Source organism: Schistocerca nitens, chromosome 3 (assembly GCF_023898315.1).
Source record: "Schistocerca nitens isolate TAMUIC-IGC-003100 chromosome 3, iqSchNite1.1, whole genome shotgun sequence".
Lineage (NCBI taxonomy): Eukaryota > Metazoa > Arthropoda > Insecta > Orthoptera > Acrididae > Schistocerca > Schistocerca nitens.
In genome coordinates this window covers 710964687-710988276 of record NC_064616.1, presented here as the reverse complement: position 1 = coordinate 710988276, position 23590 = coordinate 710964687, and the positions used below count along the sequence as shown (strand labels likewise).

At 42.2% G+C, this 23590-nt stretch overlaps 1 protein-coding gene across 2 annotated transcripts in view; it reads right to left on the bottom strand.

Moving 5' to 3' along the window:
• The window catches only part of LOC126248685 (uncharacterized), an 88261-nt gene that overhangs the window by 3737 nt on the left and 60934 nt on the right, over nucleotides 1-23590 (bottom strand). For both annotated transcript variants that reach the window (XM_049949961.1, XM_049949962.1), the window contains exon 5: nucleotides 23354-23493. In XM_049949961.1, the coding sequence (XP_049805918.1) occupies nucleotides 23354-23493 (140 nt within the window). The remainder of the gene's footprint in view (nucleotides 1-23353; nucleotides 23494-23590) is intronic.

The following is a 23590-nucleotide window of genomic DNA, read 5'->3' as shown; positions in this document are numbered from 1 at the left end:
TGGAGTACATTTGTTGTGCTGGTTGGAGTGTAGCAAATGGATGATGATGATGATGATGATGATGGTGATGATGATGGTGATGATGATGATGATTGTGATTTTCGATGATTGTGATTTTCAAGGGCCTTCACTACATGGTTACCAGTTCCTCTTATAGCATTTGAAGATGTAGGTACTAGAATTTTTTCCCCATAGTAATAAAGCTATCATATGTATTGCAGTTTGTACATGGATGGTAAATTAAAATAATAAAATGTAACTGTCATTAAGATAAAAGCTAAGATCATTATGTAAAAAAGATAAAACTGCAAAGTATGCCGTGTGTATCTATTGTGATTGTAATTGATGCAGTGAAATGTAAAATCTATTAAAAATGTTGTTACACACTGAAGTAGTTAAGTCTTCTGTTTATCATATCCACTGTAACATGACTGCACAAAATATACATACATTCACTGTAGTTTTCTGCTGTTATTTAGTTGTATGTGGCAAAAGTGGTGCTAAATTTTAGTTCTATGTGGCAAAAGTGATGCTAAATGAATACTTATTTTAACTATGACCACAACTGGTGACCCTACAACCTAAACCAGAGTATGTAAAAATCAAAAACCTTTTTCAAATTTTACTGTATTGATTTAAATACACGATTTCATGGCAAACCCGCGATTAAACAATGGCGGCATCAAAATATCATGCATGACTGTGAAAATACCACCTCTCTGGTGGAAAAAGGTGAAAATATGGTTTTAAAAAGTGGAATCTCAATTTTTTATCACAAATATAAGCACTTAAGTGACAAATTGTCATTATATTTGGGATCGGTAGATAGCAAAGTTGCGGAGCTAATTTCAGATTTCATATGCAAACCATTACCAGCTTCCCCACGTGCAGACTTCAAAACACGTCTTATCTCAGATTTTGAACAGTCAGAGTCAAATACAAAAATAAAAACAAAAAAATTGATAAGTGGATTAGAACTAGGAAACAAAAAATTATCTACTGCGCTCAAGAAATGTGTGTATTCTTGTTGGGACACAATTAACCAACAATTTTTTAAAAACTATAGTTCTACAATGATTACCAACCAATGCATGTTCTATACTAGCAGCTAAGCAATATGTAAGCCTCAATACAATGGCTTCTGTGGCTGAAAAAAAAAAAAAATCTTAGACATCATGAACCCCAGCCAGTTTGCATACAGTGCTAAAACTGTTTCACCTCCATCTTAAGATGACTAACTTTCCACATCTGGAGAAGATGCTTTCAGAACTAATGAACCAGATTCTTAAGCTACAAACCTAGAAATGACTGAGAACCAGATTGAAATCATCGCGTACAAACAGCCGATAAGTTGGTATCATCATAAATTCAAGCAGAATGTGAAGAAATTTGTACTATCATGTTTATTTGTTTCTCAACAGTCCTCTGACACTCAGACAGAAAACTAGAATGCTTTCTACTTGGTGCAGTGCAGTGTGAGGAGGCTAAGTCATTCGCTGTCTGATCATAACTGATCAAGCACAAATCTTCAGTTTTTGATAGATTCTGCAGCAGACGTTTTTGTACTGCCAGCAACAATGCTAAACTGCAAAAACATTCAGAAATGACACTCTACACTACAAACACACATATACAGGGTGGTCCACTGATCATGACTGGGCCAAATATCTCACGAAACAAGCGTCAGACAAAAAAACTACAAAGAACGAAACTTGTCTAGCTTGAAGGGGGAAACCAGATGGCGCTATGGTTGGTCCACTAGATGGCGCTGCCATAGGTCAAACGGATATCAACTGCATTTTTTAAAATAGGAACCCCCATTTTTTATTACACATTCGTGTAGTACGTAAAGAAATATACATGTTTTAGTTGGACCACTTTTTTCACTTTGTGATAGATGGCGCTGTAATAGTCACAAACATATGGCTCACAATTTTAGACGAACAGTTGGTAACAGGTAGGTTTTATAAATTAAAATACAAAATGTAGGTACATTTGAACATTTTATTTCGGTTGTTCCAATGTAATAGATGTACCTTTGTGAACTTATCATTTCTGAGAACGCATGCTGTTACAGTGTGATTACCTGTAAATACCACATTAATGCAATAAATGCTCAAAATGATGTCTGTCAACCTCAGTGCATTTGGCAATATGTGTAACGACATTCCTCTCAACAGCGAGTAGTTCGCCTTCCATAATGTTCGCACATGCATTGACAATGTGCTGATGCATGTTGTCAGGCGTTGTCGGTGGATCACGATAGCAAATATCCTTCAACTTACCCCACAGAAAGAAATCCGGGGACATCAGATCCGGTGAACGTGCGGGCCATGGTATGGTGCTTCGATGACCAATCCACCTGTCATGAAATATGCTATTCAATACCGCTTCAACCGCACGCGAGCTATGTGCCAGACATTCATCATGTTGGAAGTACATCGCCATTCTGTCATGCAGTGAAACATCTTGTAGTAACATCGGTAGAACATTACGTAGGGAATCAGCATACATTGCACCATTTATATTGCCACTGATAAAATGGGGGTCAATTATCCTTCCTCCCATAATGCAGCACCATACATTAACCCGCCAAGGTCACTGATGTTCCACTTGTCGCAGCCATCGTGGATTTTCCGTTGCCCAATAGTTGCCAGTTTACATTACCGCTGTTGGTGAATGATGCTTTGTCGCTAAATAGAACGCGTGCAAAAAATCTGTCATCATCCTGTAATTTCTCTTGTGCCCAGTGGTATAACTGTACACGACTTTCCAAGTAGTCGCCATGCAATTCCTGGTGCATAGAAATATGGTACGGGTGCAATCGATGTTGATGTGGCATTCTCAACACTGATGTTTTTGAGATTCCCGATTCTCAGGCAATTTGTCTGCTACTGATGTACGGATTAGCCATGACAGCAGCTAAAACATCTACTTGGGCATCATCATTTGTTGCAGGTCGTGGTTGGCATTTCACATGTGGCTGAACACTTCCTGATTCCTTAAATAACGTAACTACCCAGCGAATGGTCCAGACACTTGGATGATGTCATCCAAGATACCGAGTAGCATACATAGCACATGCCCATTGGGCATTTTGATCACAACAGCCACACATCAAAACGATATTGATCTTTTCCGCAATTGGTAAACGGTCCATTTTAACGAGGGTAATGCATCACAAAGCAAATACTGTCTGCACTTGCGGAATGTTACGTGATACCAATTACTTATACATTTGTTACTATTACAGCGCCCTCTGTCACAAAGCGAAAAAAGTGGCCCAACTAAAACATTCACATTTCTTTACGTACTACATGAATATGTAATAAAAAAATGGGGGTTCCTACTTAAAAAAAAAAAAAAAAAAACGCAGTTGATATCCGTTTGACCTATGGCAGCGCCATCTAGCGGGCCAACCATAGCGCCATCTGGTTTTTCCCCTTCAAGCTAGACGAGTTTTGTTCTTTGTAGTTTTTTCGTTTGACACTTATTTTGTGAGATATTTGGCCCGGTCACTATCAATGGACCACCCTGTATAGTCAGATGTCTGCCAGCAAATTATTAGTGACGATTTTTTGGGGTACTACGATCTGTTACTTGATGTTACGTCCAAAATGTTGCTTTACCAACAAACATTAATCACTAGTACCGTCTCTACAGACGCACCTACTGACAGATTGGTGTTATTTATTGATGCACAGCATAAATATTGAGACTTTCTAAACAGATATCATAACATTCTCATGCATAAACCTAATTACAGTTTTCTTGAAGTTAATGTGAACACATGATCACAACTACAGGACCTGCAGTGCATGCACGACCCAGACACTTGTCACCAGAAAAATTAACTCAAGCGCAACTTGAATTTCAAGAGATGAACAATATTGGCATATGTCATCTTTCTAAAAGTTGCTGATCTAGTCCTCTCCATCATGTTTCAAAGAAATATTGAACTTGGCATCCCTGTGGAGATTAGAGAGCTTTAAATGCTCTCACAGTGCCATACCACTTTTCATACTTCATTTGTAATATTTCAACTTCCAACTCTCCAACAGAAAGATATTCTTTAAAACTGATTTTACCAAACCTCATTTCTGTTGCACCAGATGTGCCTAAAACAGCTGCTTTACACCATTTGAACCTTAGAATTTCATTTCAGCAACTGAACAAAAACATTTCAATGATTTATTCACAGCATTTTGAATGTTGTTCTTTTTGTGTATTCATATTCAGATGATATTCTCAGTTTCGAGAGAGATCATTCTTGGCTTATCGTGTGTCACAGCAAGGAATTTTGTCATTAGAAGAAAAAATGATGACAATCAAAGACTTTCCCAATACTACAGAAATAAGAGAACTACACCATTTTTTAGGTTAGGTGAATTTCTAAGAGATGATTGTTACCACATGCTGCAGAAATCTGGCAACCTTTGTTTATCTTGTACAAGAATATCAAGAGGAAGGACAATCACCCTATTAAATGGACTGACTGAGCACTCAAATCATTCGAGAAGATACAAGAGCAACTACCTAATGGAACTCTGCTTGCTCATCTCTCAACAGGTCTTCATTTGGACTACTTTATAGGTCCTTCTTTACTCCAACTCTGAGAAGGAACACCTGAACCACTGCCATTTTTCTCCAAGTCTCTCACCAACACACAACATAACTATAGTATCTATGATCGTGAATTGCTGACAGCATTATTCAGCAGTCTAACACTTTTATCGTCTGGAAGGCAGACAGTTCGCAGACCACAAGCCATGAACATTTGCCTTTAAACAGGAATCAGAAAAGCAATACCAAGGCAACTGTGCCATCTGGAATTTCTGTCAGTTCATAACATGTAATAAAGACTGTCTTAGAAGACTGATACATGTTTCAGAGTTGAAGACATAATGCTGCCAACCAGCATTTTATATGAAGATATTGCTAAGGCACACAATAATGTTCCAGAACTGGCCAGACAGAAGAATTCAGACTCCTGTTCCTTAGCAGTTGTAACAGTATTGTTACAGGATGGATCACACCTTCTTTCTGATACTTCTACAGGTAAACTCTGGCCATATGTACTGCCATCCTAACAACAAAAAGTCTTCCATGCACTACATGACTTGGCTCAACCTGGCATCAAAGGCACAGTAGACTTGATCTGACAGCACTTCATTTGGTCTTTGCTGAAACAAGATGTAAAGCTGTGGGTAAAAACATGTATTCGCTGTTAACGACTGAAGTTGCAAAACATGCAACTAGTGCTTGTGGAACTATCAGTGAAGCTGGCAATCATTTTCCACATATCCCTGTTGATCTACTGAGAGCATTACCTTGATCTCAAGACTTTGCCGATCTCTTGACAATGACTGACAGGTTTACATGTTGGCCAGAGGCACTTCCACTTTAAGACATCTCTGCTTGTTATGAATTGTATATTTTGCAGTTGCTAAAATCAGCACCACTGACAGAGGACAGTGGTTTGATTGTCACTTGTTCACTCACCTGAGACAGGCGTAAGAGTATACATCATAACCACCACTTACCATCCAGTACCAAATGGCAAAGTTTAACAGTGGCATTGCAATATTTACGTATCTTAAGAGCTAGACTTTCAGATTTCTGGATCAACAACTTACCAACAGTGTCAATAGGTCTCCACGCCTATGTAATTCCATAATATAATGCCATCACTGCAGACATGACTTACAGCTTGATGACTAAACTTCCATTTGATTTTTTTTTTTTATCCTATACCAGTGGAATGAAATGTTTTGACTTTCAGTTTCAACTTTAAGCAGCTCAATGCCTCAGTTAAACCAATGAAGTTTGACATCGTGCCACAACATCTGTCTCCATCCATCCTGAACTCACGAAGTCTTCACATGTATTCACGAAATACAATGCACAGAGGAAACGTCTCCAATCTATCTACAGTGGACCACCCCTGGTACATTCACACTCTGAAAAGTGCTTTGCCGTTTAAACACATTGTTCAGGAGATCATCTCCATCGATAGACTCTAGCCGTCCTTCCTGCTGAAGACTGTTGATCCTGAATCGCCCACTTCAAGTAAACAATCAGCTCCAGTCATAAAACCTCCAGAGTGTCAGTAAATAATCCAATAAACTATATATTCTCGTCATATCTATGCACTTTCCAAAGAAACACCTGAACACTATCACTGGGAGGGTGTGGTACGTGGCTGTAACTGATGCCATGAAATATAAACTCTGTAAAACATACTGCTAAACATTGGAGTAGTTACTCTTTAGTTGTTCTGTTTATCATATCCACTGCAATGCAGCTGCAAAAAATATATCTGCATTCATTGTAATTCTGTGTTGTTATGTAGTTCTGTGTAGCAAAAACTGTATTAAATAAATAGTTATTTTAACTAGAACTACACTACTATGTCAAAGAATAGATAAACAAAAGCATTTTATTTTATTTTTTAAGTCATATTCAGGAATGAAGATTGGAGTCAAAATCCAATGTTGCTTACTTTGTCATTAAATCTTGTCATAATAGCTACTCCTTCATAAGAAGAGTAGTACATGGCTTATAGCTGTTTCATCATCTGTTAGAATCTGTGGTAGGTGCTTTCTAGTTCCAAATGACACTGCGTGTCTTGGGTAGCTGTACAATCTTCAAGAATGCACTGAACTGTTAGGACTGCTCCACAGATGCATTGATTTTTTTGTGCATGTGTGTGAGGGGTGGGGGGCGAGGATGCCACAGTATAAATTCATGAGATACATTTGTACTTTAATTTGCAGATGGCATAAGACAATACGTTCTTTCCTTGATCTTCATAGTGAAGTCTGACAGACCTTGGTGATGGTTCTCATTATTTATAGTTTATTGAATATTGCAGTACTTTGTCATTCAGCCTTCCTTGTGGCATTGCATATCCATCCTTACATCAGCAGTTGAAATGCCTACTTCTTGTGTTTCCATCCCCAGTGATTCTTTGGCTAGTTTTTCAACCACCTCACTACCTGAAATGCTGATGGAGTGTATGTCCCAAAGATGACAGTGGATGTCTCTATACTATGAAGGGAATATAGTCAATCATGGGTGGCAGAGACCAGTGGATGTCTTGTAACACTAATCTGTTGTTTTCAATGTACTCAAGTTGCTACTGCTTACTATGAAATTTTGTTGAGTAATAATTGTTATGTTTTAGGGCTCTATATGTAGCTGTCAATTCTGCTGTATAAACACTACATTCCTTTGGTAGAGAATATTGTTCTTAATTCCATTCATGGACATATTGGATAGCTGACTTGCTCCTTATCTTTAAAATTGCCAGTGTAAAGAAGTCTAAAACGGGAATATTCTTGCAAGACAGAATAAAACACACAGCAATAAAAATTAGGATCTATGTTGTCTTTGTTGCCACAACATAAGTTCATCCTTGCTGCTGGTCAATGAAGATGCAATGGAGGGAAGATTGTCTGGCAGGCAGTGCTTCCAACATGTCAACAATGGTTCCACAGTCAAAACAGAATAAAACCATGACTTTAAAAAAAATTTAGTAAAATTGTTTTACCTCTTCCCCAGGAAGTGATGCAGAGGAAAAAGCAGAGGAAAACGCGTATTGTATTTTTCATGTTTATCAGCTTGAGTTGTTGTACATGTGGTAGCCACTCAAGTTTAATACCTAAAAGGAACAATACTAGTCCTGTACTTTCAGCAGTTGAGTTTCCATGCATAGTTCTGGATGAAGACGAGCAGGTTATATTCTACAAAAATGAACATGTGATTTAGTTGGCAGAAAGCTATTTCCATGGCTTTGCCCACATTTTTGTGTCTCTGTTCAGCTGTCTGGAGTTGGCATTCTGCTGTTTATAAACATTAAGGATATGGAAGTACAATATAAATGAAGATCATTAATGTAAAATGCTGGTGCAACAAGGTCTTTCTGCATTAACTATGCTTCTCATTACAATCACAAAAAGAGTGTCACTGAAAACTGACCCATGTGGAATTCCATTTTCTTGCAAGTATTGGTTATTGAGAACTGTTTTTATCTTGACTCAAAACAATGAAAGTGATAAGTTTAATACAAGGAAAGACAGATTTCCTCCAAATCTCACATGTGAGTGGTTGATAAACTGTTACATTGGCATGTTGTTTCATAAATCTCTTGTAAATAAAAAAATACTGCTTTCAATTCACAGTGGTGCTAAAACGTATTTCCAATTGCAAACTCTAATCATATGAGATGATGACAGTTTGGCCACATGAGATGATGTTCACAAAGTTGGTGGGCATGAATTGCTCTGCATTTTGGGTGTGCTGTGCAATGGGATGATGTGGCCAAACCATAAACATCGATAACACCTCATGAGTGGTGGGATGAAAGGTTTACCATCACATCTGCTCACCCTAAGTTCAACTTTTCCTGGGTGGACATTCCTTCAAAAGCTAAAAAGAAAGTGCTTCTATCTGTTCATTTATCTTTTGAACCTTTTTGAAAACAATGAATGAAATGGGCTATTCACTGTTCCAGATTAGCTTGCAGCTCTTCATCTTTCTAGAGTGTAAATTCTCTGAGAGAGAATTTCCTATGCAGAGTTTTATGTGGAGCAATATCCACTGGTAGGGTCCACAGTTCTGAAATGCTCGAGACTGTGCAGTGGTGGATGGTTTGATCAGTGGTGAAGCATTTTGAATTTTTCCAATGCAGAAACTTCTCCAAATTTATCTCATATTTGCTCCACTAAAAATAACCACTTAGCAGCTGTAAAAGAAACTCCACAGTTCTAGTACACATCATGTACTGAATAAATTATTTCATCCCTTGTCTTCTGGCTTGTCCATCTACCCATGAGGTAAACATGGTATGAAAAGCTAATGTTCTGCATTAGAATTGTTCAGCCTGTTGTGACAGTCAGATTAGTACAGTCAATGTTGCTGATTTAATTTAATTGGTTCATCTATGAAATGCCTGCTGATGCCACATACTCAGATTCAATGGTTGTCACCACAGGTCATCTGGCCATTCTGGGAGTCCTAGTGTCCCAATACATGGGCAGCTACTACTTGACACGCAGAGGAAGTTAACAGCTCTGTCATCAGAAGTGCTATCCCTCTGTTTCCAGTGGACTTTAACTAGAGGGTACATGACAACCCCACCATGTCTGATTGTGTACATCAATAGCTTTTAAGTGCATTTTATGTCTATATAGTTATTATGTGTATAAGATCTTTTACACTGCAAGTGACACTCCCTAAGGCATCCTTCCTCAACTGGTCCATATTACAGGAAGAAATTTACGGAAAACGGGGTGAAACTCAAAAATGGGAACCAAAAATTACTTCATCTGAAACTGAAAGAACAGTCTAGAGGAGACACAGGTCAACACAGGAGACCGTCACTAATGGTTAAAAAGTAGGAGAAGCAAGAATAATTGAAAATGGGAGACTGCAGCATAAGAAAGGAGTCGGGTACCAGCCTTCATTCCAGCAGTAGCACCAGAAGAGTACATTATTATAATTTTATGAGCTTTTAACTATAACAGAGCTATTTATTTAGTTTTTCATAGGTGCTTTTGTAGTTTAATTCTTAAATTTCTCAGATGTTTGTGTAGTGTAGATTTACATCATCTTTAGTATAGATAGGGACTGTGAATGCTGAGTTTGGATGCAAGACCGTTTGCTCATAGCTCCATGCAGTGCTGGCTTTTGTCATGCAGCTTGAGGCTACTGCCAATGGTAATCATTGTGGGGTGCCGGAAGTGGTGAACCATGGGATGTCCAGCACATCCCACATGTATCCCAATCAGTCCACTACTGTAGTTGTCCCGGTTACTGCCTGCACTGAAGTGTGGAGGGCAGTGAGACATTCCAGAAGACTGATAAAGAGACCTCTCCAGTTTTTCTGACAAACTGGTTCCTGGTGCTGTCCATGACTGATAAAGATCCTGAGGCAGATGCAGTTGTTTGCCTTCTTTCAGAGGAATCCTCTTGGCCTGCAAGGTCTGGGCAATTTCAGAGGCTGGGATTATTGGTACTTGGGAGCTCCAATGTAAGGCATACGATGGAACCATCAGGCATGTGGCTATCAAGGAGGGGAAGAAGTCCATTATGCACTGTGTGGGGGGGGGGGGGGGGGAGTCATCCCAGATGTGGAACAGGTCCTTCCAGATGCCATGAAGAGTAAGGGGTACAGATAACTGCAGGTGATGGTTGATGTTGGTATAATATGTGGAGCTTTGGATCAGAAAAGATTCTCTTTGGTTTCTGGTGGCTATATGAATAGGTAAAGACTGCCCGTCATACTTGCATAATGAAGGCAGAGCTCAACATCTGTAGAATTACTGACAAGGCCAACTGTAGACCTTCAGTACAGAGCCGAAAGGAGGGTCTGAAAGGGCTTCATTATACACAGGAGGTGCTGTGTAGAGTGGACTGGGTGGTCTTTTAGGTGAAGGAAGGAAGGAAATTACGGTTTAATGTCCTGTCAACAATGAGGTCATTAGAGACGGAGCACAAGCTAAGGGGGAAAGAAATTGGCCATGCCCTTTCAAAGGAATCACTGTGACATTTGCCTGAGTGATTAAGGGAAACCACGGAACACCTATATATGGATGGTTGGACACATCAGTGAACCATTGTCCTCCTGAATGCAAGTCCAGTGTGCTAATCACTGAACCACCTTGCTCACTTTTAGGTTACAGAGTTGTAGAAGTGCAAAAACAGGGCTTCAGTCTGAATGGGCACAGGTACACTGGACGAGGGGAAATGTAGGAAATATTGGTATTACAGTGGTAAACTGTTGTTACTGTTTTGAGAAAAAGGAAAGAAGAAAGATTAAGTTTAACTTACCCTCAACAAGAAGGTCATTAGAGCACAAGATCAGATTATCTTGTTAGGATGGGGGAGGATATTAGCTGTGCCCTTTCAAAGCAATCATCCTGGCATTTGCCGGGAGTGATTTAAGGAAACCTAAATCAGGATTTCCGGCTGAAGTTTTTAACTCTTTTTCCTTGCAAACGTGAAGCCAGGGTGCTAACCACCATGTCAGCTTCCTCATAGTGTTGGGAGAAAAAAAATCAAAGCTCCAAGTACTCCTAGAAATTACTGAAGCAGAAATTGTTATAGGCACTGAAACCTGCCTAGCGGAAGATATGTTCAGCCTAAGTTTCTACCAAGGACTTAATGGTGCTCAGAAAGGATAGATTAAATTCAGTTGGTGGTGGCATGTTTGTTGCTGTTAGAAGTAGTTTACCTTATAATGAAACTGATGCAGATAGTTGACGCAAGTTAGTATGGGTACAGATTACTCGATGGCCAGAACGAATTAATAATTGGTTCCTTTCACTGGCCCCCACATGATATAGTCGCTGAAGGGTTCAAGGAAAATTTGAGCCTCATATTGAATAATTGACACACACAATTATAGATGGAGGTGACTTCAATCTCCCCGATATGTGGTGAAAATACATGTTTAAAGATGGTGGTACGTATAAAACATCTGAAATTGTACTAAATGCTTTCTCCGTAAATTATTTTGAGCAGTTAGTTCATCAGCCCAAACAAAGTATAAATGGTTGTGATAACATACTAGATCTCTTGGCAATCTTGAGTAAATATAGCATCATGACAGATATAGGTATTAGTGACCACAAGATCGTTGTAGTGAGACTAAGTACAGTAACATCCAAATCCACCAAAAATAAATGCCAATTGTGTCTATTAAAAAATAAAGCACACAAAAATTCATTTGACAATTTTAAGAGAGTCTCAATTCCTTTCAAACTAACTATGTAAGTGCAGACCAGATGTGGCTTAAATTCAAAGAAACAGTGTTCACGGCAATTGAGAGTATCATACCAGGTAAATTGATATGAGATGGAATAGATGCCCCAAGGTACACCAACAGGACACTCGTAAAAGCAATGAAAAAAGCACAGATTTAAAAGAATGCAAAATATCCAGGACTGGCCATGTTTTACAGGAACTAGTAATTTTGCATGGACCCAAAGTGAGATGCTTTCATTAGTTTCCACAAGGAAGCTCTGTCTACAAATGCATAGGTGATGCTTCTGACTGAACTGGAGTAGGTGGTGGTGGGAAGATGTATGGGACAGGTCTTGTATCTAGGTCTATTACAGGGATATGAGTCATGAGGCAAGGGGTTGGGAGAAGGAGTTGTGTGGGCAGGTTTAGTGGGCAGCAGAGTACCACTGTGGGAAAGGTGGGAAGGATAGTGGGTAGGACATTCCTCATTTCAGGACACGATGAGAGGTAGTTGAAATCCTGGCAGAGAATGTGATTGAGTTGCTCTAGTCCTAGGTGGTACTGAGTCATGAGGGTAAAACTCCTCTGTGGCCAGACGGTGGGACTTTGAGAGGTGGTAAGTGTCTGATGAAATAAGGCATAGGAGATCTGTTTTTGTACAATGTTGGGAGGGCAATTACAGTCTGTGAAGGACATAATGAGACCCTCGTTGTATTTCGAGGGAGACCTCTTGTCTCTACAGATGCAACAGCCACAGGAGGCTAGGCTGTATGAAAGGGGATTCTTGGAGTGGAATGGGTGGCAACTGTTGCAGTGGAGGTATTGCTGGTGGTTTGTATGTTCAATACGGATGAAGGTACTGGTGTAGTAGCCACCTTTGAAGTGGAGGTCAACACTGAGGAAGGTGGCTTGCTGGGTTGTGTAGGACCAGGTGAAGCAAATGGGGAAGAAGGTGTTGAGGTCCTGGAGGAATGTGGATAGTGTGTCCTCCCCCTCGATCCAGATCATGCAGATGCCATCAGTGAATCTGAACAAAGGGAAGGGTTTAGGGTTCAGGGTGTTTAGGAAGGATTCCTCTACGTGGTCTATGAATAGTTGGCATAGAATGGTGCAATGTGAATGCCCACAGCCGTCCACTGGATTTGCTTGTAGGTAATGCTTTCAAAGGGGAAGTAATTGTGGGTGAGGAGAGGATATAGTTGGTCCTAGTGATTAGGAAGGAGGTTGTAGGTGCATTGGGAAGGGAAAGGCATTAGGAAGGTGGCATCAATAGTGATGAGCAGGGCATCATATGATAGAGGAACAGGAACTGAAGAGTTGGTAGAGAAAATGGTTGGTATCTTTTCTATAGGAGGGAAGGTTGTGGGTAATAAACTGAAAGTGTTGGTCTATGAGAGCAGACATTCTCTCAGTGGGAGCACAGTAACTGACCACAATGGGGTCCTGGGTGCATGGGTTTATGAACTTTAGGAAGCATGTAGAAGGTAGGAGTGTGGGGAGTGGTAGGGGTGAGGAGAGAGATAGACTCCGGGGAGAAGTTCTGGGATGGGCCTAAGGATTTGAGAGACTGGAGATACTGCTGGATTTCTGGAATGGGGTCATTGTGGCACAGTTTGTAGGTGGATGAATCTGACAGCTGCAAGAGCCCTTCTGCCGCGTAATCCTTGCAGTTCAAAACAACAGTGGTGGAACCTTTGTTAGCCAGTAGGATTATAAGGTTGGGATAAGTTTGTGGTTCTTTCTGCGAATGTAAGGTTAGTTTGCATCTTGAGGGATGTGGGGAATAATGGTGACGCAAGATTTGAGATTAAGAAACTCTGGAAAGTTAGTAGGGGGTGATTTGGGAGCATGAAAGGGGGGGGGGGGGGAGGATCACAGTTGGATAGAGGAGTGAACTGAGTCAGGCTGGGTTCAACATTCGTCTTTAGGCGAGTCTGATTGGTAGGGTTGGTGGCGAAAAAGTGTTTCCAGTGTAGGGATTGGGAAAAGGAGAGAAAGCCTTTAACAAGCCCTGCATGGTTTAATTTGTAAGTAGGGCAAAATGCGAGTCCTTTTTGTGTATTTTTATCCTCCACCATGGATCCTTGCTCCTTCCATCTGTTCCAACAGAGAAAAGTTTCCTTATCCCTATTCAGAACCCAGTCCCACATACTGTTCCTGCATTGCTGCTTGGCTCGTGGAATCCCCCCAAATGGCCTTACCAACAAACTACCCATCTTCGGCTGCCACTCTTCCTCTCACAGTTACCTCCATCTTTTCAGATCACACCAGTCATTAACTCTCACTAACAAAGTCCTGCAAAACCATACAAATTATGCCAAAATCTCCTTGCAATACCTCCTTTTCCCTAAAATTCTCCTGCTATGCAATCCCAAATTTCTGGACCCCACGTTACACATTGAAACCCTTGCCTCCAGGAACTAGAGCAACATGCACAACATCAACACAAAAAACTCTCCACCTTATTCAGTTCCTATTGCACCTTAGACTACCACTCTCTACAACAACCTCCAAACCTCCCTCATGCCCCCTAATAGCTGACAAACCCTGCCTCACAGACCTACTACATTTATCTCACTCTCAAAAACTCCCTCACACCACAATACAGAATCCACGACCTAAACAGACCTCAAACACAGTCAGGCACCTTTCCTCCAAAAGCCTTAGCTCCACTGAAGTAGCAGTCCTTTCCAAAGGCCTCATCTTTTGCTTCCTAAAGTCCATAAACCCAGGCACGCTGGACTACCCATTGTGGCCGGTTACTGTGTCCCCACAGAGACAATCTCTGCTCTCATAGACTAACACTTTCACCTTATCACCTGCAACCTGCCCTGCTACATAAAAGATACCATCCATTACCTCCAACAACTCTTCACAATTCCTTTTCCTTTACCACACGGTGCCCTGCTCATCACTACTGATACCACCTCCATTTATACCAACATCCCTAATGCCCATGGCCTTATTGCTATTGAACAGTACCTTTCCCAATACCCGGCAAATTCCAAACCTACGACCTCCTTTCAAAGTGCCATGACCAACTATATTCTCACCCACAATAAGTTTTCCTTTGAAGGCATTACCTACAAACAAATCCGGGTTATGGATATGGGCACTCACATGGCACCACCCTATGCCCACCAATTTATGGGACATTTAGACAAATCCTTCCTTAACACCCAGAATCAGAAACCCTCACCATGTTCAGATTCAGTGATGACACCTTCATGATCTGGGTCGAGTGGGAGAATGCCCTATCCACATTCCTCCAGAACCTTGACACCTGCTCTCCCATTTGCTTCACTTGGTCCTACCCAATCCAACAAACCACCTTCCTCAATGTTGACCTCCACTTCAGAGATGGTTACATCAGTAACTTCATGCATATCAAATGTACCAACCACCAGCAACACCTCGACTTCGACAGCTGCCACTCACTCCATTCCAAGAAGTCCCTTCCATACAACTTAGCCACCTGTGGCTGTCACATCTGTACTGACATGTGGTCCCTCTCAAAATACACTGAGGGTATCACTGAGGTCTGTAATCACAGACTGTAATCACCCTCAAAACCTCTTACACAAAAAGATCTCCCGTGCCTTGTCTCTCCAGTCAACCACCACCTCCTGAAGTCCCACCGTCAGGCCACAGAGGAGATTTCCCCCTCATGACTCAGTACCACCCGGGACTGGAGCATCTGAATCATATTCTCAGCCAGGGTGTCGACTATATCTAGTCATGCCCTGAAGTGGGGAATGTACTACCCAGTATCATTCACCCCCCCTCCCCTCCACCCCAGAGGTATTCCACCGCCCACCGAACCTACACAATATCCTCGTCCATATCTACACTAACCCTGCTCCCAACCCTTGCCTCATGGCTCATATCCTTGTAATAGACCTATATGCAAGACCTGTCCCATATATCCTCCCACCAACACCTACTCCAGTTTGGTCACAAGCATCACCTATCCCATCAAAGGCAGAGCTGCCTGTGAAACCAGTCATGTGATCTACAAGCTACGATGCAACTGCTGTGCTGTATTCTACGTGGATAACAAGCTGCCTGTCCACATGAATGGCCACCAAGAAACTGTGACCATGAAACAGTTGAACCACCCCATTGCTGAGCATGCTGCCCTACACAACATTCTTCATTTTAATGAGTGCTTCACACACAGCCTATGCCATCTGCACCCTTCCCACACAGGTGGAAAGTCTTCCTGCAGTATATCCTATGAGGTGCGATTGGAAAGTTTTAAGAATGGGCTTGTAATTGTACAATGGTGGTACTTACATGCTACTGTAATGCATCTCCTTCAAAATAGTCGCCTTCTGACTGAACACACCGACTCCAACAGTGTTTCCACCTTTGGAAACATTCCTGGAAATTATTTTGCTGAAGTGTGTTCAGGATGCTCTCCGTATTTGCCTTGAGGACTTCAACCGAGTCAAATCACTTCCCTTTCAGTGAAAATTTCAGTTTGGGAAACAGGTAGAAGTTCGCAAGGGCCAAATACCAGTAGAATCGAAAAAAATCACCAACATTGTCTTCACCTTCGACCGACTTTGCAGCGCTTTCTTCGGTCATGGTGAAATTGGAGTCTTCCACTGCGAAGACTGCACTTTGGTTTCAGGATCATATTCATATACCCATGATTCGTCACCTGTAATTACCCTATTTAACAAATTTGGGTCATTTTTAGTCTGATTAATCAGTTCCTGGCATACTTCAAGTCTGTATTGTCTCTGGTCACTTGACAACACTTTTGGAATGAATTTTACGGACACTCGACGCATGTTCAGATCTTCAGTTAAAATTGCCTGAACTGCATAGAAACTTAAATGAAGTCCATCAGCCATCTCGTTAACTGTAAGTCTATGATCATAGCACACTAAGTCGCAAACTTTCACAACATTTTCATTTGTTTTTGAGGTGGAAGGACGGCCGGATTGTGGTTCATCTTCAAATGATCTGCAGCCATTTTTAAATCTGCTGAACCAGACAAAAACATTTGACTGGCTCATACAATTATCTCCAAAAGCTGTTTTTAATAGTTCATAAGTCTCGGAAGCTGATTTCCTGGTTTTAAAACTGAACTCGTTGCTCCATTTATACGTCCATTTTCACGCAGACAGAATCTGGCAACAAGACCTAACAGACCTGTACTCAACCAGCTGCACAATGAACTGAATAAAGGAAACACAGTTTCCTGTCAGAGGGTGTTCAAGGAAAAGGCAAAGATTCACTCCCCACCCTCCGTGTACCTGCCTGCCAAACCAGTAAGCAGTAGCGGATCCATTCTTAAGACTTTCCAATCACACATCATACATTCCCGTGACCCTTCTGGCATCATCTTTCATTAGTGTTTGTCCTTACCCTCAAGCCCCTTCCCTGCTCCAATTCTGGTACTACACAGCCCTCTATTTCACCAATGCACCCACAGTCTTTGTACCTTCCAGCTTTTCAGCTAACCCTCCGCTTCTATATCATTGCGTGGGTAAAATACTGATTTTGTTCATGATCTCCTCATGCGTAATACATGGCTGGAACAGATGTGGTACCTCTACCATTTTGGTAACTGTCAGTGATATTTTGTTTTTACACTTGATGTATGTTTTCATAGTAGTGGAAATTGAAAGTACAGTGAGGTAAATTGTAACAAAACAATTTTTCATTAAACATATGCGACAAACTATTGACACAAACAATGTCCGCCATCTTGTCAAACTTTCTATCAATCGAAGTTTCTCACAAAAACTGTCAAACACGATCTATGGTTGACAAACACGTCAAACTGCACCATTCACAGTCACATATTTGGCAGGCATAGTTAAGTTTGACAAAATGTTCAATTGTTTACGGGGGCATTTAAGTGATGGGGTGTATTTCGTGCAAGGGGTATTAAGCAATGAGCACATTTCACACAAGTGGTATATTTCGCGTGCTTTTTCCTCTATCGTTCGTGACACCCTCCCTAAGTGGTGATACTTATGTTACTGTGCTCTAGTGCTTTCTGGCGAGACATTTGCAAACTTATTCCAAGGGTGGATAGAATAGCCAATGGCAGAAACTGTTATAACTTCAAGTTGAACAAATATATTTCAAAGATTACGCAATACATGAAAGTCACAGATCAAGTAAACAGAGTAAGACGTGTGTCACTTTAACAGTCAAATCATAACTGAGTCCGAGTCTAGTGGCCACTGGCTGGCTGGCAGACAGCACCGCATGTAGAGGATGCGTGTAACTGTGCGGCGGCAATATGAAAGATCAGCAAGTCACAACACTTTTCCCCCCTTTGAAGTTTTTGCACAGGTCTTTATGGAGGTGGCCTGTAGATTGCTAAAGTCCATAGGTGTTTGACTGGCTGTAAAGACTTGAGGAGGAGGCTACCCGTACGAACGGAAGTGTCCCCGATGATAACAGGTCGAGATGACAGGAGAGGTGGTGGTCGAATCTACTGGGGCCCCGTGCACCAATCTGCCCGTTGCGACAAGTCCAGTTGTAATAAAGGAGACATGGGCGATGTGTCCGCGTCTGTAGGAGAAGGAGGCAAGTAGAGTTGCTTGGACAGATGGTGGTCGTCTGATTCATGCATGGGCACGTCTCCTGTTGGCATCAGTTCTTGTGCTGGAACTCATATGATGGTGAGAGGACTGCGTTGTGAGTAATGAGAGATTCCAGGATCCGGAGCGTTAGGTAGAGCCGAAGGTGGTGTAGAGGCATCTGGAACAGGGTTGCCGGCACACGAGACCGAAGCTGGTCGGAATGACGCACTGCAACACCCGTGTCCGTCTGGATTTCAATCGGCCACAGTGTCGTAAGATGTGGCCAGGACTCCATTTTGGCCGCCTGCCATATCCCCGTACCAATACAAGGTCGCCAGCAGTGAACCGGCCAAGCGAAGGCACCCACGGCCGTGAGGTGGAAGGCCGCAGAAGATGAAGTAGCGTGTGGGGCTGTCGGCCATGTAAGAGCTCAGCCGGGCTGTGGTCGCCCAAGGGGGTGAAACGGTAAGAAGCCAGAAATTGGAGAACCGCATCATCAGCAGCAGAAGAAGTCAGGAGTTTCCTCATCTGAGCCTTAAATGTGCGGACCAGTTGTTCAGCCCCACCGTTTGACTGTGGATGGAACGGAGGGGCCGTGACATGCATGACACCATGACGGGCACAAAAATCCGCAAAATTGGAAGAGGCAAATTGCGGACCATTATAAGTAACAAGAGTAGAGGGAAGGCCTTCAAGGCCACGTTGACAAAGATGACTTCGGGGCAGTGGCCTGTGACGCACAAGGGCCGCAGGCAGCGACCATGTGTGCGATTTCAGTCGATGACGGGCCAGTACACATGACGGCGCACCAGAGATTTTATGTGAGAGACACCCCAGTGCCCTTGGTGAAGGAGGCGCAAAACCGAAGCACGCAGAGACGCAGGTACCACAACACGCGGCGAAGTATTTTCGGTGGAATGGAGGATAACACCATCCCTAGCCGTGAGGCGGTAATGCAAAGCATAGTAGTTCCGCAATGGATCAGAAGTCTTAGCGGACGGACGATCTGGCCAACCCTTCTGAATACAGCGTAAAACCCGGGAAAGGGTAGGGTCAGAACCCATAGAAGCTGCCAGCCGGTCCCCGGTGATGGGGAACCTGTCCACAACCCACTGCTCGGCAACATCCAGGTGGAAACACAAAAGTTCGTCCCTATCGAATGCCAGATCAGGACCCATGGGAAGGCGAGACAGAGTATCAGCATGCGCATGTTGAGCCGTCGGCCGGAAATGAATCTCATAATTGAAACGAGACAATTAAAGAGCCCAATGCTGGAGGTGGTGTGCAGCCTTGTCGGGAAGTAACGTTGATAGATGAAACAAGGAAACAAGTGGTTTGTGATCCGTAACAAGATGAAATTTGGATCCACAGAGAAAAAACACCAAACTTATGAAGAGCATAAATAATGGCCAAAGCTTCTTTTTCAATTTGAGAATACTTTTCTTGGGCATCCGTGAGCGTTTTGGAGGCATAAGCAATGGGTTGTTTAGAACCGTCAGAAAAACGGTGTGCAAGGACTGCACCAACCCCGTATTGAGAGGCGTCCATGGCAAGAACAAGATGTTGGCCAGCTCAATAAGTAGCCAGGCACGGGGCCTGTTTCAGCATAGTCTTCAATTTCTGGAAAGCCACATCACATGATGCGGACCAGTGAAAAGGCACGTTTTTATGCAACAGGCGATGCAACGGCTGAGCCACCGAAGCAGCAGACAGTAAAAACCTGTGATAGGATGCTATTTTCCCCAAGAAGGCCTGCAGTTCCTTGACAGATGTAGGGCAAGGAAAGGCATCGATCGCAGCGACAGTTTGTTGAAGTGGATGAATACCATCCCGAGAGAGTTGAAACACCAAGTACGTGATAGATGCCTGAAAAAATTTGGATTTCTGAAGATTATACTTAAGACCGGCAATCTGTAAGGTATTTTGAAGATGTTCGTCAGTGGTGGAGCCAGTGACAACAATGTCGTCCTGGTAATTTATACACCCAGGGACAGTGAGCAATAATTGTTCCAAGAATCGCTGAAAGAGAGCAGGGGTGCTGGCAACCTCGAATGACAATTGTTGGTATTGATAGAGGCCGAAAGGTGTGTTAAGGACCAGAAACTGCCGGGAAGCAGCATCAAGAGGAAGTTGATGATATGCTTCTGACAGGTCAAGTTTAGAAAAATACTGGCATCCAGCAAGTTTAGTGAACAATTCTTCAGGTCGAGGCATAGGGTAAGTGTTGATAAGGCACTGAGCATTTACAGTGGCCTTGAAATCACCACAGAGACGAATAGCACCATTTGGCTTAGCAGCGACGATGACAGGAAAGGACCAATCACTGGAAGTGACAGGAAGCGACCCCTGAAGCAGTGAGATGATCCAGCTCCCATTTGACCTGATCACGAAGGGCCACAGGAATGAGGCAAGCCCGAAAAAACTTAGGTCGAGCAGTGGGTTTGAGCGTGATATGAGCTTCAAAGTCATTTGCACAGCCTAACTCAGGAGAAAAAAAGTGACGAAAATGTTGTTGACAAGGAATCCAACTGAGCATAAGGAATAGCATCAGAGACGATATTGACAGAGTCATCTATGGAGAACCCAAAAATGCGAAAGGCATCGAAACCAAAAAGATTCTATGCGTTACTATGGTTGACCACAAATATGGGAACAGTGCGAACGACAGATTTGTAAGATACCTCAGCATCAAATCGTCCCAAGAGAGAAATCTTTTGTTTATTGTAAGTCCGTAATTGCCTAGTGACAGGTGACACAATTGGACAACCCAACTGAAGATACGTCTGAGAATTGATGATAGTGGCAGCAGAACCAGTATCCACCTGCATGCGAACGTCTCGACCAAGTATTTGGACAGTAAGGAATAGCTTCCCTGAAAGGGAAGAAGTACAATTGACAGACAACACAGAATCAGAGTCTGAGCCATGTTCATGAACATCATGTATGCGGTCGGATTTGCAAATGGATGACACATGACCCTTTTTTTCTTTGCATTTGTGACACACGGCCCAACATTGTGGACAATCTTCTCGTGAATGTTTCGTAAAACACTGCAGACAAGAAGGAAGTTGCCGTGGGTTTTGCTGCAGTTTCTTAGAGGTTTGTTTACTGTTAGGCTGAGGCTGCGCTTGGGAGCATACCGTGGCCAAGTTGGCCGGCGGGGACACGCCACACGCTTCGTCAACAGTGCACAGAGGTTGTATTTCCCCGACGTCACCCCATGCCTCTATTTGTGCTCCAACGGCGCTTGAAATTTCAAAAGACTGAGCAATGGATAGGACTTCATCTAGAGTCAGATTTGCCAACTGAAGGGCACGTTGCCTAACTTCTTTGTCGGGTGCCGACCGGATAATAGCATCCCATACCATGGAATTGGCGTAGGATTCTTTGTGAATTTCAGTAACAAATAGACACTTTCTACTGAGGCCGTGAAGTTCAGCAGCCCAAGCACGATAGGATTGATTCGGTTGTTTTTGACAACAAGAAAAGGCAACATGAGAGGCTACCACATGCGTATGCTTTTGAAAATAAATGGACAGAAGTGAGCACATTTCAGCAAAGGACAAAGACGCGGGATCTTTCAAAGGAGCCAACTGCGACAACAACCGATACATTTGAGGTGAAATCCATGAAAGGAACAGAGACTTACATGTTTGGTCGTCCGCCACATGAAATGCCAAGAAGTGCTATCGAAGACGTTTTTTGTAATAAGACCAGTCTTCCCCGTCTCGTCGTAAGGAGGAAAAGGAGGTAGAGACAATGACGAGAGATGCCCTGCATTTGATGCTGCGACGAAATCGCGAATCGCATTTTGTGAAAAGTGTTTGCTGTTCTATGAGACCTTGCAATAGTTGCTCTAAAGTAGCCATAGAAACACGTGGGTCAACGATGAAAAAGAAAAATTCACTACCTCGTCGCCAATTGTTATAACTTCAAGTTGAACAAATATATTTCAAGGACGACGCAATACATGAAAGTCACAGATCAAGTAAACAGAGTAAAACGTGTGTCACTTTAACAGTCAAATCATAACTGAGTCCGAGTCTAGCAGCTGCTGGCTGGCTGGCCGCTTAGGTGGTGCTGCTGCTGCTGCTGCTGCATGGCTGGCAGACAGCGCCGCATGTAGAGGACGCGCGTAACTGCGCGGCAGCACTTTGAAAGATCGGCGAGTCACAACAGAAACAAAAGAACTGTCAAAACAATAATACTAAATGTCGATTAAGGATGCATCAAAGCATAATAGAGAATGCAGCAACATGGATTCGATAGCGAAGTTTCAGCAACACTGTTCATTTCTTTTTGGGCAGTGGAATGTGAAAATTGGGTGCAGGTTGGTAGGACACCCTTAGGCTCTAACAGCAGTACCTTCAGGAAGCCCGTAAGAGCTGTACCCCAAGGAAATCACGCCCTCTGCTACATAGAGATAAGCAGGATTTCGAGGCATAGCCTTAAGACTGGCTATTACGTGCTCAAATAAATCGCATGACATCACACATCAACAGTTCCAAAAACGTTAACTGGCATTATTTAAATTCGTGTGGGAAATATGCAACATGTTTTCTGATAATTTAAATGCTGCAATAGGTTACTGAGAAATTTATTTTAATATATACTCTGGGATGGCTCCATCTCAGAGTTTTTAATTATTAGCCACACCTGATCAGGATAAATGCCATGGAATGATGAGCTCTTGAAATTGTACTTTTTACTCAAACTAGTGAGCTCAGCAAACTCATTTTCTTTTCAGCTATTCATTCCTATGTCATTTTATTACTGGATCATGAAATCCTCAGGTTTTCTTTTTGACCCTGAGTACCTAGCACCACACATTCTATATGAAATCTTTTTCCTTGAAGTTTTCTTGATATAACATAAAAATATATCTATGTGCAGAAGAGTAAGATCAAGTGATATCTTGTCAAAATGTGGGTCACAAGATAACAGTAACTTCCAATACTGTTTTCCAAAATGCCCACTGATTACAGTAATACCACTTCTGTCTGTATTTGCTAGGCACAATTTTACCCTATTATTTAGGAATAAAAATCACTTACGTATTCCTGAGACTTCGAGGAGGTGCAACCCAGTTTCTGTAAGTCGGTTTGGAGCTAAGGATCGAGCGATCATATACAGGCTGATGAAACTTACTTGAAACTTTAGTGTAACCTTCACGAGTAGGAAGTATGTGATCATCCTGTATACAATTCATAATATCAAGATTTTATATCATACAACATTTTTAAAAATTTACTAGTGTGTACTATAATTCACATGGTGCGAAAAAACCTTAC